This window comes from Erpetoichthys calabaricus, chromosome 3 (assembly GCF_900747795.2).
Source record: "Erpetoichthys calabaricus chromosome 3, fErpCal1.3, whole genome shotgun sequence".
In the NCBI taxonomy this organism is placed as follows: Eukaryota; Metazoa; Chordata; class Cladistia; order Polypteriformes; family Polypteridae; genus Erpetoichthys; species Erpetoichthys calabaricus.
Window position 1 is genome coordinate 302,550,555 of NC_041396.2, and position 15,287 is coordinate 302,565,841.

Consider the following 15,287-nt stretch of genomic DNA (forward strand, 5'->3'; position numbering starts at 1 on the left):
AGCTGTTTGTTTACAGTCGCACAAGCAGATACACGTGACCGCATTCATGATGTTGGTCGTAAATCAAAATAAAAATATTGGTCGTAAATCAAGTTGTTCACGTCAGGCCGGTCGACTGTACTTAGGTCTTGATGAGTTTGAGTCCGGATATTCTCTTATTGAAAAGAGAGATTGCAATTCAGATTGTGGATCCTGATATGATTTTTTTTTTTTTTTTTGGAAAGATCGCCCCACCCCTAATTTGACTAATCAAGTTTTCAAATTTATGTTAGGATTCATTAATCCTTTGGTGAGCTACTTGGAAAAGGGGGGCTGCGATCAAGGTGTTGGAGACCCCTGATGTAGATGGTGCTTATCCACACCAAGGGTCATGGGCAATGTTCCCTCTAAGCTGAGTGCATGAGCAATTGCTCACATGAATTCAGAGCGTTGCTCATACTTCCCGCACGATTGCTCATTCTGATGGCATCGCTCGTACTTATCGCTCGATCGCTCACTCCGACCGTCGGAGTTGGTGCTCATAAATTTTTGGCTTAAACAAAATGTCGCTCATAAACAATGTTTTTTGCTCACTATATGCTACTCCTTAGAGGGAACATTGGTCATGGGAATTCGGAACAAACTATGGAGTACAGTGATCCCTCACTATATCACGCTTTGACTTTCACGGCTTCACTCTATCGTGATTTTTTTCTCATACACGCTTACGTCACTACGCATGCACTTTCTGAGAACTTTTATCTAAGCCCCACGATGGCTCCTAAACGTGCTGCTTTTTCTAAGCCTTCTGACAATGAAACTAAGCGCCGGAGGAAGATGCTTACCATCCAGGAGAAGGTGAAACTCTTGGATATGATCAAAGATGGCAACACCCTACAAAAGCCTCCTCACGCATATGAAAAGACAGCGCCAGCAACTGCCTATCAAGATGTTCTTCAGCCGCGCACCTGGACACCCACTGCCTACTCCTAGTACTCCTTCAGCGGAAGAAGACAACGACGCACCTGCTGAAGATACTGCACCACCTTGTCACGCTTGGGTCACAGATTTGCACAGAGACACAGGAGGTTGTAGAAAAAAAAGAACTTTATTCAAAGCACTGCAAACAAACATTTGTCTCTTTTCAAAAGTTTAAACGTGCTCCGTGACAAGTCAGAGATGACAGTTCCGCCACGAGCAGAGAATGTCTGAGAGAGAGAAACAAAACGACCAATTCCAAAGCTGAGAGGCGCTGCACAATACTTTTAAGTAAGCGGAGTACAGTAATCCCTCCTCCATCGCGGGGGTTGCGTTCCAGAGCCACCCGCGAAATAAGAAAATCCGCGAAGTAGAAACCATATGTTTATATGGTTATTTTTATATTGTCATGCTTGGGTCACAGATTTGCGCAGAAACACAGGAGGTTGTAGAGAGACAGGAACGTTATTCAAACACTGCAAACAAACATTTGTCTCTTTTTCAAAAGTTTAAACTGTGCTCCATGACAAGACAGAGATGATAGTTCAGTCTCACAATTAAAAGAATGCAAACATATCTTCCTCTTCAAAGGAGTGCGCATCAGGAGCACAGAATGTCAGAAAGAGAGAGAAAAGCAAACAAATCAATAGGGCTGTTTGTTTTTTAAGTATGTGAAGCACCGCCGGTACAAAGCTGTTGAAGGCGGCAGCTCACACCCCCTCCGTCAGGAGCAGAGAAAGAGAGAGAGAAAAACAAACAGTCAAAAATCAATACGTGCCCTTCGTGCTTTTAAGTATGCGAAGCACCGTGCAGCATGTCGCTTCAGGAAGCAGCTGCACAGAAGGTAGCAACGTGAAGATAATCTTTCAGCATTTTTAGACGAGCGTCCGTATCGTCTAGGTGTGCAAACAGCCCCCCTGCTCAATCCCCCTACGTCAGACACAGAGAAAAGTAAGCTGGGTAGCTTCTCAGCCATCTGCCAATAGCGTCCCTTGTATGAAATCAACTGGGCAAACCAACTGAGGAAGCATGTACCAGAAATTAAAAGACCCATTGTCCGCAGAAATCTGCGAACCAGCAAAAAATCCGCAATATATATTTAAATATGCTTACACATAAAATCCGCGATGGAGTGAAGCCGCGAAAGGCGAAGCGCGATATAGCGAGGGATTACTGTACCACGTGAGAGGTTTATCGCGCGTTAGCGCAAGTAAGAAGGGTAAGGAGCAATGTGAAGGTAGACTGTCTGCTGTTTCAGGGGTTTTCCCAGGGGCGTCTGTGTCCCCTGAGGGTGCGATCAGCGCTCCAGCTTACCACCTGAAGACTCTCCTACTGAGCTCGTGCCTTCATAGGTTAGTGGGTGTGTGTAAGAACTGTGTGTGTGTAATTAAATGTACAGTACAATAATAATATATTTGTAATGTCTAATATGTCTTATTTTCTCTTATTTTGTCTAATATATTGAGTAATACGAGTGTAATGGTGACTAAAGGGTGTTATTTCATTTCTAGAGGGCTCTAATAATGTTAAAAAATGTATTTAGAAGGTCGTAAACAGGTTTTCTATACTCTAACTGCGAAAATATTCGATTTATAAATAAAGAATCCTACTTTGTGAAAATTCATTTTATGGCGGTAGAGTCTGGAACAGATTAACTGTGATAAACGAGGGTTCTCTGTATCTGCATGAGACCACTGCGACATCTGAGATATCCGTGAACCTAATAAGCACCCTGTGAAGTTTGAGTAAATTGCCTCCTCCTGTTCTTTTGTCCACCTTCTTGCGTTCCAAGATTGTTTTCGTGACTCCCCATCGGCCGCTAGGTGGCCACACTGCCAGGTTTGGTCCCATTAGAATTCTCTGCTCTTAACCTCGAGCTTTTCAGTTTAGTCTTCCTGCTGTTTAACCTGACAGGTCTTGCTGAGATGGGTTTCAGCTTCACCCGATTTCGTTTGGTAGGAAAGGTGAAAGCAAAATGCCAGTATTAGCCTCAGAAGGGGTTGGGGTTGGGATTGGGGGGGGGGTGTTAGGCCCAGAGGTTAATTCACTGCCCTGAGGTCTATGGCCCATTAAGAATGAGAAGTGTTGCCAGAGGCCAGAGGTGGAGTTGATGAATGCGAAGTTGCTGGCGTTCTGATAGGGGTAATTTCAGTTTGACAGGGGCAGGCGGCCTCATGAATCAAAATGTGTCAGGGAGCTGCTAAAGATGGAGGGCAGCTTATTGTTGGTGCTGACACGGTGCGAGGAGCGGGGGCCCTGGCTGGGGTCAAGTGTGACAGATCACTTGTGCAATGTTGATTTAGTGGCTGTGCACTCGAGGGAGGGAGGGAGGGGGTTGGCGATGCTGTTCGTGGAGTCCGAAATGTGCTGCTGCTGTTAAACTTGGGAGCGTGTCTGAGCCCCCCGCTCCCTTCCCCCCCTACTATCTGCTGTGTGTGTGTTTTTGTCCATTTGCTTTGCCGTGTAGTTCTTTTGAGATTTGCTTATGGTTGGCTCGGCCGTGTTTTACTTTTGCTGGTCTTTTACAAATTTGTACAATTTGCAGCTAGAAAAGAGCAGGTGTAGATTCTGGAAAAATGAAATGGAGGGCCAGCTTGAAGAGCTCAAGGTTACCGGGTGAGGACGAGGCAAAAAGGCACGCGCTGCAAAGAGAAACAGAAAGGCCGACTGCTGCCTCGTGAATAATTCATTTCTTTTCCCTAATAACTTTAATTTGTAGCAGCTGTTGGCCTTGCTTTTATTTATATTCCCTGCGATTTTGATTAGAATGGTATCAACATATTTCATAATGTATAATGAACAATGAGGGCAGGGCGCCTTGTGGGATGCATTATCATATTCTAATTAGAAGATATACAAAGCCTTTTGTGTTGGGATTCACATTTTAGCCAACAGGAATCAATAAAAATTCATGAAGTAATTTTCTCGGCTGCAGCATGGACGTTACGAGATGTGCGCCGCAGAGGGTTAACGGCACACTGCGGTGATTGATAGCCTTCTTCTCTTGTTGGCCCGCAGTGTGACTTGAGGGCCCATTGTTTCAAGCCGCTGATTTATGGAGATTGGTGGCTCTCTTCCAGTTTGGGCTGCACCCCGCTGTACGTGTGGCAGCCCCCCTCTGCGGCTGATGAATAATTAATTTTTAATTTGAGCAACTTTCAGCTTGGCCTTCTTTGCATTTCAGCAGCACCCGTCCTGTTTCTCTCTGTGGATTACAAGGGCCTCGATGAATGGGTGGGTGGTTTGGTCCCCCTTTCTTTCTTTCTTTCTTTTTCTTTTCTTTCTTTTTTTTTCTCCGCTCTTTCTCTACGACACTACTGAAGGTTGTGACCTCTGCTCCCTGACCTGGAATTTGTAGGGTTTGTCTTGTTGACAATGCAGTGGAGTCTTCTGTTTGCAGAGGGGTCTTATGTCCCCAGATAACCTTTCGCAGTCCTTTCCATTTTACTTCAAATCCACATTCAGGGCAGCATCAGTCACAATTGAACAAGCTTTATGGACTGAACAGCGGTCTGCCATTGTCCGCCAAACGTTTGTTGTAACATCGGACCACTGGCTGGATGGAGATTGCGAAAGTCAACACGTCCTTGATTTTCACATTTCCTCTGTTATTTGAATCCAATGCGTAAAGAATAATCGATCCATTAATTAAAGTTACTGATGACGCACTGGCACCTCTGTCTTTTGGCACTTCTGCTTGGTGGAGTCTATGTACTCTTTAAAACCCGGAGTTTCGACCTCCTAGTCCGCAGTACTAGGGTGTCGTACCGTGTTAGCCATTATGAATGTAGTGAGAAGTCGAGCAAAATGACCCCTTTTATAGGTTAACTAAAAAGATTACAATATGGAAGCTTTCAAGGCCTCTCAGGCAAAGATGTCATCCTAGTGAACCTCCCAGTCCAAGAGGCTCCTGTCAGATCGGCTTGTGGTGTAAGTGTGAACGGTGCGAGAGATCCCTGTGGTGGATCACACGTTCCTTGGTTTGCCTGTAACCCTCGCTTTTGTAAGGCGTCTTCACAAAACACACGGACTTTGCTTACATAAGATTTTTTTTTTCTTTTAAATCCATCAAACTCCGTTAATTAGTAGCTAGGTGGCTAAGACACTGGGCTTTAAGCCACAAGGCTGCCATTTCAATCCTCTTCCAAGTCACTTAACCTGCCTGAGCTTAGTAAAAAAAAAAACAAAAAGCAAGGAATTTCTGTTAAAGCTGTCTGCAAAAAAATCCGAAATGTTCTTATTCAGTGGGCGCTTTTGATATTTTTCAAATCGGATCAATTTTCTTTACAATTATGATAGATTAATTTCCCCCATGACATTGTGCTCTGAAGTGAAGCATTTTTTTTAAATCGCTTTATGATGGAGGTAAAGCACATTGGGGTTCAGCATTAAAACAAAAGCCTTGAAAATGACAGAATATGTTCATTGTTCAGGCAGAGTGTTACCAAGTGCATACAGTATAGCATCTGTAAATACAGTGGAACCTCGGGTCACGACCGTAATTCGTCCCAAAACTCTGGTCGTGACCCGAAGTAATTTCCCCCATAGGATTGTATGTAAATACAATTAATCTATTCCGGACCGTACAAACTGTATGTGAATAATTTCTTTTAAAGATTTTTAAGCACACGAATAGTTTTCTCTGTTCAAGGTTTTTTCAGTGAGATTCAATGTTTTTACATTTAGTTTACTATTACGCTGTGCATTCTATGGAATAATTAACTACCACTGCAATAGTTCGCACCATAGGGCTACCAACCGCTGGCCAAAAACACGAGTCTTTAAGCACAGGGAAAAACGTGAACATTTGAAAAATCCGTAATTTAATAAACCACCAAGAAAAGTAACATTGTAACAATGCACACTACGAACCGATCGCTGTAAACAGAAGTGAAGGTTAAAATCCAGTAGAAAAAAGTCTTCATTAAATACGAGGTTAAAACAATGGCATGAAGCAGTCTCTTTAAAAACAAGCCCGGTGTATTCTTTAACTGCCTTCTCGGCCTTACACGGCCGGCCCTCTCTCTTGAGCACGCGTGTCTGTCTCGTGTGTGTGTGTGTCTCTGTGTCTGTCTCTCTCTCTCGCGCGCGTCTGTCTCTCTCTCTCTCTCTCTCTCGTGTGCGTCTGTCTCTCTCTCTCTCTCTCTCTCTCTCTCTCTCTCGTGTGCGTCTGTCTCTCTCTCTCTCTCTCGTGTGCGTCTGTCTCTCTCTCTCTCTCTCTCTCGCGCGCGTCTCTCTCTCTCTCTCTCTCTCTCTCTCTCGTGTGCGTCTGTCTCTCTCTCTCTCTCTCTCGTGTGCGTCTGTCTCTCTCTCTCTCTCTCTCTCTCTCTCTCGCGCGCGTCTGTCTCTCTCTCTCTCTCTCTCTCTCTCTCGTGTGCGTCTGTCTCTCTCTCTCTCTCTCTCTCTCTCTCGTGTGCGTCTGTCTCTCTCTCTCTCTCTCGCGTGCGTCTGTCTCTCTCTCTCTCTCTCTCTCGTGTGCGTCTGTCTCTCTCTCTCTCTCTCGTGTGCGTCTGTCTCTCTCTCTCTCTCTCTCTCTCTCTCTCTCTCTCTCGTGTGCGTCTGTCTCTCTCTCTCTCTCTCGTGTGCGTCTGTCTCTCTCTCTCTCTCTCTCTCTCTCTCTCTCTCTCTCGTGTGCGTCTGTCTCTCTCTCTCTCTCGTGTGCGTCTGTCTCTCTCTCTCTCTCTCTCGTGTGCGTCTGTCTCTCTCTCTCTCTCTCTCTCTCTCTCTTGTGCGTCTGTCTCTCTCTCTCTCTCTCTCTCTCTCTCGCGTGCGTCTGTCTCTCTCTCTCTCTCTCTCTCTCTCTCTGCACAGGGAGAGACTGAGCACGTGCAGAAATCATCAGCGCGCACAAACCAGAAGGGAAACTGGCTTGTTCGTATACCGAGTGTGTGGTCGTGAACAGATGCAAAAGTTTGGTGAACTTTTTGGTCGTAACCCGATTTGTACGTGTTCAGAGACGTTCGTGACCCGAGGTTCCACGGATGTATGGAGTATCGGTGTCATTTTAGGGAGGGGTAAAAAGCAAAAAAAAAACAAATTTGTAAGATTCGCCCATTTTTAAAGGCCATCCACTTAATCTAACTCTTCCTATCTGACAGCCTTTTGGCACCAAAGCACTGTTTCCTCAAGCATACACTTCTAATCTCAAAATATCATCATCATCATCAATTGCCATTATTGAATGTTGATACCCAGGTAGGAATTGCTGGTTCAGTTCTGTAGATAAGGCTCGGGATCTGCACTGGCAATCAGAAGGTTGCCGGTTCGAATCCCGTAAATGCCAATAGCGACTCTGCTGTGTTGGGACCTTAACCTGCAATTTGAGTAGTGAGAAAAGCGCTATATAAATGCAAAGAATCTTATTTAAAGAATAACTAACTATATGGCAATTATTGGGAAAAAAAGTCACACTTCCAGTTACTCTGTCTTTAGGCTTCCATGCATAATCAGCCCAGGAAACAAAATGTGATGAATGGAATTTAATTCACAGCACATGAACTAAACATTTTTAGCAGGTGACGAGTATTGTTCAGCCATCTCCTGGATTCAGTGTTAAAACATGCAGTTATCTGTGGCTAACCACACTGAGACCAATCGATCTGTAAATACACAGGGAGAACATGCAAAGTCAATGCAGGCCCTGGCGCTGTGGGGCAGGAGTGACCGCTCTGTGCTAACATTTTGAGGACACTAAACTTACAAACTTTTTAACCCGACTAAAACTAAATGTAGGCCTATTATGTCTGATTTTTATCATTGCGTGTTACAGCATCTCACAAAAGTGAGTACACCCTTTACATTTTTGTAAATATTTTATTCTATCATTTCATGGGACAACACTGAAGATATGACACTTTGACCCAATGTCCAGTAGTCCGTGTACAGCTTGTTGTAAATGTGCTGTCCCCTCAAAATAACTCGACACACAGCCATTAATGTCTAAACCACTGGCAACAAAAGTGAGTACACCCTTAAGTGAAACATGTCCAAATTGTGCCCAGTTAGCCATTAACCACCCCCCCACCACCGGTGGGTGTCATGTGACTCGCTCGTGTTACCAGGTCTCAGGTGTGTTAAATTTGATGTTCTTGCTCTCACACTCTCTCATACTGGTCACTGGAAGCTCAACATGGCACCTCAAGGCAAAGAACTCTCTGAGGATCTGACAAAAAGAATTGCTGCTCTACATGAAGATGGCTGAGGCGATAAGAAGACTGGCAACACTGAGCTGCAGCACGGTGACCAAGACCATACAGCGACAGGTTTAACAGGACAGGTCCCACTCAGAACAGGCCTCGTTATGGTCGACCACAGAAGTTGAGTGCATGTGCTGAGCGTCACATCCAGAGGTTGTCTTTTGAAAATAGACGTATGAGTGCTGCCAGCATTGCCGCAGAGGGGGGTCAGCCTGTCAGTGCTCAGACCATACACCCCCCCGCACACTGCATCAAACTGATCTGCATGGCTGTCATCCCAGAAGGAAGCCTCCTCTAAAGATGATGCACAAGAAAGCCAGCAAACAGTTTGCTGAAGACAAGCAGACTAAGGACATGGATTACTGGAACCATGTGCTATGGTCTGATGAGACCAAGATAAACTTATTGGGTTCAGATGGTGTCAAGCGTGTGTGAGGAGTACAAAGACAAGTGTGTCTCGGCTACGGTCAAGCATGGTGGTGGGAGTGTCGTGGTTTGGGGCTGCATGAGTGCTGCTGGCACTGGGGAGCTACAGTTCATTGAGGGCACCATGAAGGCCAACATGTACTGTGACATACTGAAGTAGAGCATGATCTCCTCCCTTCAGAAACTGAACATAACGACCCCAAACACACCTCCAAGATGACCCACTGCCTTGTTAAAGAAACTGAGGGTGAAGGTGCTGGACTGGCCAAGCAGGTCTCCAGACCTAAACCCTATTGAGCCTCTGTGGGGAAGGTGGAGGAGCACAAGGTCTCTAACATCCACCATCTCTGTGATGGCGTCATGGAGGAGTGGAAACCTGTGAAGCTCGTGTGAACTCCATGCCCAAGAGAGTTAAGGCAGTGCTGGAAAATAATGGTGGCCACCCAAAATATGGAGACTTTGGGCACAATCTGGACAGTTTTCACTGAGGGGTGTCCTCACTTTTGTTGTTAGACATTATTGGCTGTGTGTTGAGTTATTTTGAGGGGACCGCACATTCACACTGTGATACAAGCTGTACACGGACTACTGTACATTGGAGCAAAGTGTCATATCTTCAGTGTTGTCCCATGAAAAGATAGAATAAAATATTTACAAAAATGTGAGGGGTGTACTCACTTTGTGAGATACTGTATGCCTGTGCATGCATGATGGTGGTAGCAGCAGGCAAAATCTTTTATGAAATGCGTCATTCTGTTTGTTTTGGAGTGACGAGTATAAACTTCTGTATGCTGCTTTAGATGTGAGTGCAGGAAATAACAAAACTCCACCTGGGACGGCTGCAGCGCGCAGACAAGCAAACAGAACACCAGTCCTTACTTCAGGAAACTCGTACCAAGAATTTCTGATAAGATGGATTCCTTGCAGTCTACTTTTGGTGTCACAAGCATACCTGAGAAACCGAGAAAGAACGGCTTCACTGGTGTCTCTTGAATGTCCCTCCTCTGTTTAATTCGCGAGTGTCTGATTCACTACTTTGCTGGATTAGATTCCAGTCACGTGATTATCTATCTATCTATCTATCTATCTATCTATCTATCTATCTATCTATCTATCTATCTATCTATCTATCTATCTTATAGTGCCTTACATATCTATCTATCTATCTATCTATCTTATAGTGCCTTACATATCTATCTATCTATCTATCTATCTATGTGTTCTTCACAGTCCGCTGTTGTGTTCTGTTTTTGATTGCTATACCTTTTTGTTTCTCGCTTTACTCTTCTGCCATGAAACTGTTTGGTCAGAAACTCTCTAGACTGTTCCAGTGACATGAAGGGACATTCACACTAATGGCACTAACTAAAAATATTTTTACTATTTTTCCATATCATTTTGGAGCCATCACATTTGGAGGAGTCACAATCAGTTCCAGTTTTAGCCTGTCTGTTGAATTGAGAAAAGATTTCATAAATGTCAAAAGTGGACATTTTTCAAAATAAATACGAGCCAAATTAAATATTGGGATTGGCAAAGTGTTGGCCAAGCAATCGAGTGGCACATGGACTTCATTTTTGTAAAATGTATCTGGCTGTTGCTGCAGTTGTGCTTGAAAGTTTGTGAACCCTTTAGAATTTTCTAGATTTCTGTATAAATATGACCTAAAACATCATCAGATTTTCAGTCAAGTCCAAAAAGTAGATAAAGAGAAACCAGTTAAACAAATGAGACAAAAATATTATTCTTGGTCATTTATTTATTAAGGAAGATGATCGAATATTACATATTTGTGAGTGGCAAAAGTATATGAACCTTTGCTTTCAGTATCTGGTGTGACCCCCCTAAACGTTTCCGGTAACAGTTGATCAGTCCTGCACACCAGCTTGGAGGAATTTGAGCCCATTCCTCCATACAGAACAGCTTCAACTCTGGGATGTTGGTGGGTTTCCTCACATGTACTGCTCGCTTCAGGTCCTTCCACAACATTTCGATTGGACTTTGACTTGGCCATTCCAAAACATTCACTTTATTCTTCTTCAACCATTCTTTGGTAGAACGACTTGTGTGCCTAGGGTCGTTGTCTTGCTGCATGACCCACCTTCTCTTGAGATTCAGTTCATGGACAGATGTCCTGACATTTTCCTTTAGAATTCTCTGATATAATTCACAATTCATTGTTCCATCAATGAAGGCAAGCCGTCCTGGCCCAGATGCAGCAAAACAGGCCCATACCGTGATACCACCACCACCATGTTTCACAGATGGGATAAGGTTCTTAGGCTGGAATGCAGTGTTTTTCTTTCTCCAAACATAACACTTTTCATTTAAACCATAAAGTTCTATTTTGGTCTCATCCATCCACAAAACCTTCTTCCAAAAGTCTTCTGGTTTGTCCACGTGATCTTTAGCAAACTGTAGACGAGCAGCAATGTTTTTTTTTGGAGAGCAGTGGCTTTCTCCTTACAACCCTGCCATGCACACCATTGTTGTTGAGTGTTCTCCTGATGGTGGACTCATGAACATTAGCCAATGTGAGAGAGGCCTTCAGTTGCTTAGAAGTCACCCTGGGGTCCTTTGTGACCTCTCCGACTATTACACGCCTTGCTCTTGGAGTGATCTTTGTGGGTCGACCACTCCTGGGGAGGGTAACAATGGTCTTGAATTTCCTCCATTTGTACACAATCTGTCTGACTGTGGATTGGTGGAGTCCAAACTCTTTAGAGATGGTTTTGTAACCTTTTCCAGCCTGATGAGCATCAACAACTCTTTTTGTGAGGTCCTCAGAAATCTCCTTTGTTTGTGCCATGATACACTTCCACAAAGATGTGTTGTGAAGAGCAGACTTTGATGGATCAAAACTCAGGGTGCCCACTCACACCTGATTGTCATCCCATTGACTCGAATTTCACCTTCAAACTAACTGCTAATCCTAGAGGTTCACATACTTGTGCCACTCACAAATATGTAATATTTGATCATTTTCCTCAATAAATAAATGACCAAGTGTAATATTTTTGTCTCATTTGTTTAACTGGTTTCTCTTTATCTACTTTTAGGACTTGAGTGAAAGTCTGAAGATGTTTTAGGTCATATTTATGCAGAAATATAGAAAATTCTAAAGGGTTCACAAACTTTGAAACACAACTGTATAGGGGGGCACAGTTTTATCACTTGACCCCTCCTGTTCTTTTTTTTTTTTAATGTTCCTACCCCTTTGACCCCTCAGCTGGGTCATCATTTAAAAAAAAAAAACCAAGGTCTATTTGCTTGAATATCCCGTGATGCCCGCCTCACCGTGGGATGGCACTGACTTTCCGCCACCTTTTCCACAGGCTGAGGAGGACGAGAAGCTGAAGAAAAGAAAGGAGCGATTTGGGATTGTCACCAGTGCTGCAGGAACGACAGAAGACAATGAGGTATGTTGGCACCATGAAGGTGGAGGACAGGAGTTGAAACTTAGGAAGGGCAGACCTGGTAGATCTTCAAATAATTCGTTTTTGTTTTTTTCACCTCGGTGTAATTTCTAGGCAAAGAAGAGGAAGCGAGCAGAGCGTTTTGGGAACGTGTAGCAGTGCTGGCAGCTCCTCTTCCATTGATGCCTCCACTTGCTCAGCAGAAGTTTTGCCTTTTTAAATATATATGCGTGTTCCTTCATTTTTTGACGTTTTTTAGCAGATGTTTTTAAAAACAATTTCTAACATTTTGGTTTTCCTCCGTTTTTGCATGTTGGGCCATGTCATGATTTAGTGATGTTGCACTGTGCCATTCTAAATGCCCTGTGCAGCTCTCCGAGGGCCGTATGGGCACTGGGCAAATGAAGTGGCGTTCCAGAGCTTTGTGTACATCTCTAGTCGTGGTGGTGGCCGGTCCAGGAGATCCGAAACTGTTGTCCCAGCTGTGCTGGCTATGCATCTTTCCTTCCGTGTCATTGAACGACTGCAGCTGATCACCTACATCTGTTTCTTTGGGTGTTTGTTTTTTTTTTTACTGTTTATTTTAAGTCTGTTTTGTTTTTTTTGTTTTTTTTAACTAGATTGTCTTTTTTGGAAAATGTTTTATCAAGGAAATAAACTGTAGACCAATAACATTTTACAATAAAACGTGTGCGTGTCTTTGTTCCAAAGTCCATGTTTTACTAAAGTTCTTGTGTACTTTTGCCGCCATTTTCAGTTGGCGAGCTTGATGAACCGAATGCTCTTCATCCATTTACAGAATTTTTTTTCATTCAAGGACGGGGGTGTCCAGGGCAGCTTTACTGAGGACCAAAAGCAACACCCACCATAAATCTCCAATGCAGAGGACGGAAAACGAGGCCCAGGTACTGCACTGCACTGCACATCACAATCGTATATCCTGCTGATGGTTCACAAAGCCTTCAGTAATCTGCTTCATCCCATATCCCAGAATGCCTCTCACCTTACACTCCAAACCCTAACCTTAGATCTTCAAATGAGGGTCTGCTTAGAATTCCAAAGAAGTGGTGAGGCGAGTGGCCTTCTGCTGTTAGGCAGCTCAAATCTGAACAGCTGACTGATAGAAATTCACCAGGCTGACACGGTGGAGCACTTTAACTGCTTTTTTCGGCTGCTCCCGTTAGGGGTCACCACAGCAGATCATCTTCCTGTCCTTGTCATCTTACTCTGTCACCCCCATCACCTGCATGTCCTCTCTCAGGCCTTTCTCTTTTCCTCTTCCCTGGCAGCTCTTAGCACCCTTCTCCCAGTATACCCAGCATCTCTCTCCTGCTCTGCACATGTCCAAACCAACACAATCTCACCTGTCTGACTTGGTCACCAACCGTCCCACCTGAGCTGACCCTCTAATGTCCTCATTTCTAATCCTTGTCACACCCAATACAAATCTTAGTATCTTTAACTCTGCCACCTCCAGCTCTGTCTCCTGTGCCACCGTCTCCAGCCCATATAACATAGCTGGTCTCACTGCCATCCTGTAGACCTTCCCTTTCACTCTCGCTGATACCCGTCTGTCACAAATCACTCCTGACACTCTTCTCCACCCATTCCACTCTGCCTGCACTCTCTTCTTCACTTCTCTTCCACAATCCCTGTTACTCTGTACTGTTGATCCCAAGTATTTAAACTCCTCCACCTTCGCCAACTCTACTCCCTCATCCTCACCATTCCACTGACCTTCCTCTCATTCACACACAGGTACAAAGTCCTAACTCCTTATTAGAACATGGCTTACTCAGAGCTTCATTTTAGTGTAACCCTGATATTCTGTATACAGTGGGTACGGAAAGTATTCAGACCCCCTTCAATTTTTCACTCTTTGTTATATTGCAGCCATTTGCTAAAATCATTTAAATTAATTTTTTTCCTCATTAATGTACACACAGCACCCCATATTGACAGACAAAAAAAAGAATTTTTGAAATTGTTGCAGATTTATTAAAAAAGAAAAACTGAAATGTCACCTGGTCCTAAGTATTCAGACCCTTTGCTGTGACACTCATATATTTAACTCTGGTGCTTTCCATTTCTTCTGATCATCCTTGAGATCACCTTCATTTGAGTCCAGCTGTGTTTGATTATACTGATTGGACTTGATTAGGAAAGCCACACACCTGTCTATATAAGACCTTACAGCTCACAATGCATGTCAGAGCAAATGAGAATCATGAGGTCAAAGGAACTGCCTGAAGAGCTCAGAGACACAATTGTGGCAAGGCACAGATCTGGCCAAGGTTACAAAAAAATTTCTGCTGCACTTAAGGTTCCCAAGAGCACAGTGGCCTCCATAATCCTTAAATGGAAGACGTTTGGGACGACCAGAACCCTTCCTAGAGCTGGCTGTCCGGCCAAGCTGAGCTACCGGGGGAGAAGAGCCTTGGTGAGAGAGGTAAAGAAGAACCCAAAGATCACTTTGGCTGAGCTCCAGAGATGCAGTCAGGAGATGGGAGAAAGTTGTAGAAAGTCGACCATCACTGCAGCCCTCCACCAGTCAGGGCTTTATGGCAGAGTGGCCTGTCGGAAGCCTCTCCTCAGTGCAAGACACATGACAGCCCACATGGAGTTTGCTAAAAGACACCTGAAGGACTCTGAGATGGTGAGAAATAAGATTCTCTGGTCTGATGAGACCAAGAGAACTTTTTGGCCTTAATTCTAAGTGGTATGTGTGGAGACAACCAGGCACTGCTCATCACTTGTCCAATACAGTCCCCACAGTGAAGCATGGTGGTGGCAGCATCATGCTGTGGGGGTGTTTTTCAGCTGCAGGGACAGGACGACTGGTTGCAATCAAGGGAAAGATGAATGCGGCCAAGTACAGGGATATCCTGGACAAAAACCTTCTCCAGAGTGCTAAGGACCTCAGACTGGGCCGAAGGTTTACCTTCCAACAAGACAATGACCCTAAGCACACAGCTAAAATAACGAAGGAGTGGCTTCACAACAACTCTGTGACTGTTCTTGAATGGCCCAGCCAGAGCCCTGACTTAAACCCAATGGAGCATCTCTGGAGAGACCTAAAAATGGCTGTCCACCAACGTTTACCATCCAACCTGACAGAACTGGAGAGGATCTGCAAGGAGGAATGGCAGAGGATCCCCAAATCCAGGTGTGAAAAATTTGTTGCATCTTTCCCAAGAAGACTCATGGCTGTATTAGCTCAAAAGGGGGCTTCTACTAAATACTGAGCAAAGGGTCTGAATACTTAGGACCATGTGATATTTCAGTTTTTCTT

General features: G+C 44.3%; 1 protein-coding gene across 1 annotated transcript in view; it reads left to right on the forward strand.

Annotated features, from left to right (window-relative positions):
• sarnp (SAP domain containing ribonucleoprotein) overlaps positions 1-12,679 on the forward strand; it is a 101,793-nt gene extending 89,114 nt beyond the window's left edge. Inside the window, exons 11-12 of the mRNA XM_051925114.1 lie at positions 11,924-11,998; positions 12,110-12,679. Of these exons, the coding sequence (XP_051781074.1) occupies positions 11,924-11,998; positions 12,110-12,151 (117 nt within the window). The 3' untranslated portion in view covers positions 12,152-12,679. The remainder of the gene's footprint in view (positions 1-11,923; positions 11,999-12,109) is intronic.
• The last annotated feature ends 2,608 nt before the right edge of the window (positions 12,680-15,287 follow it).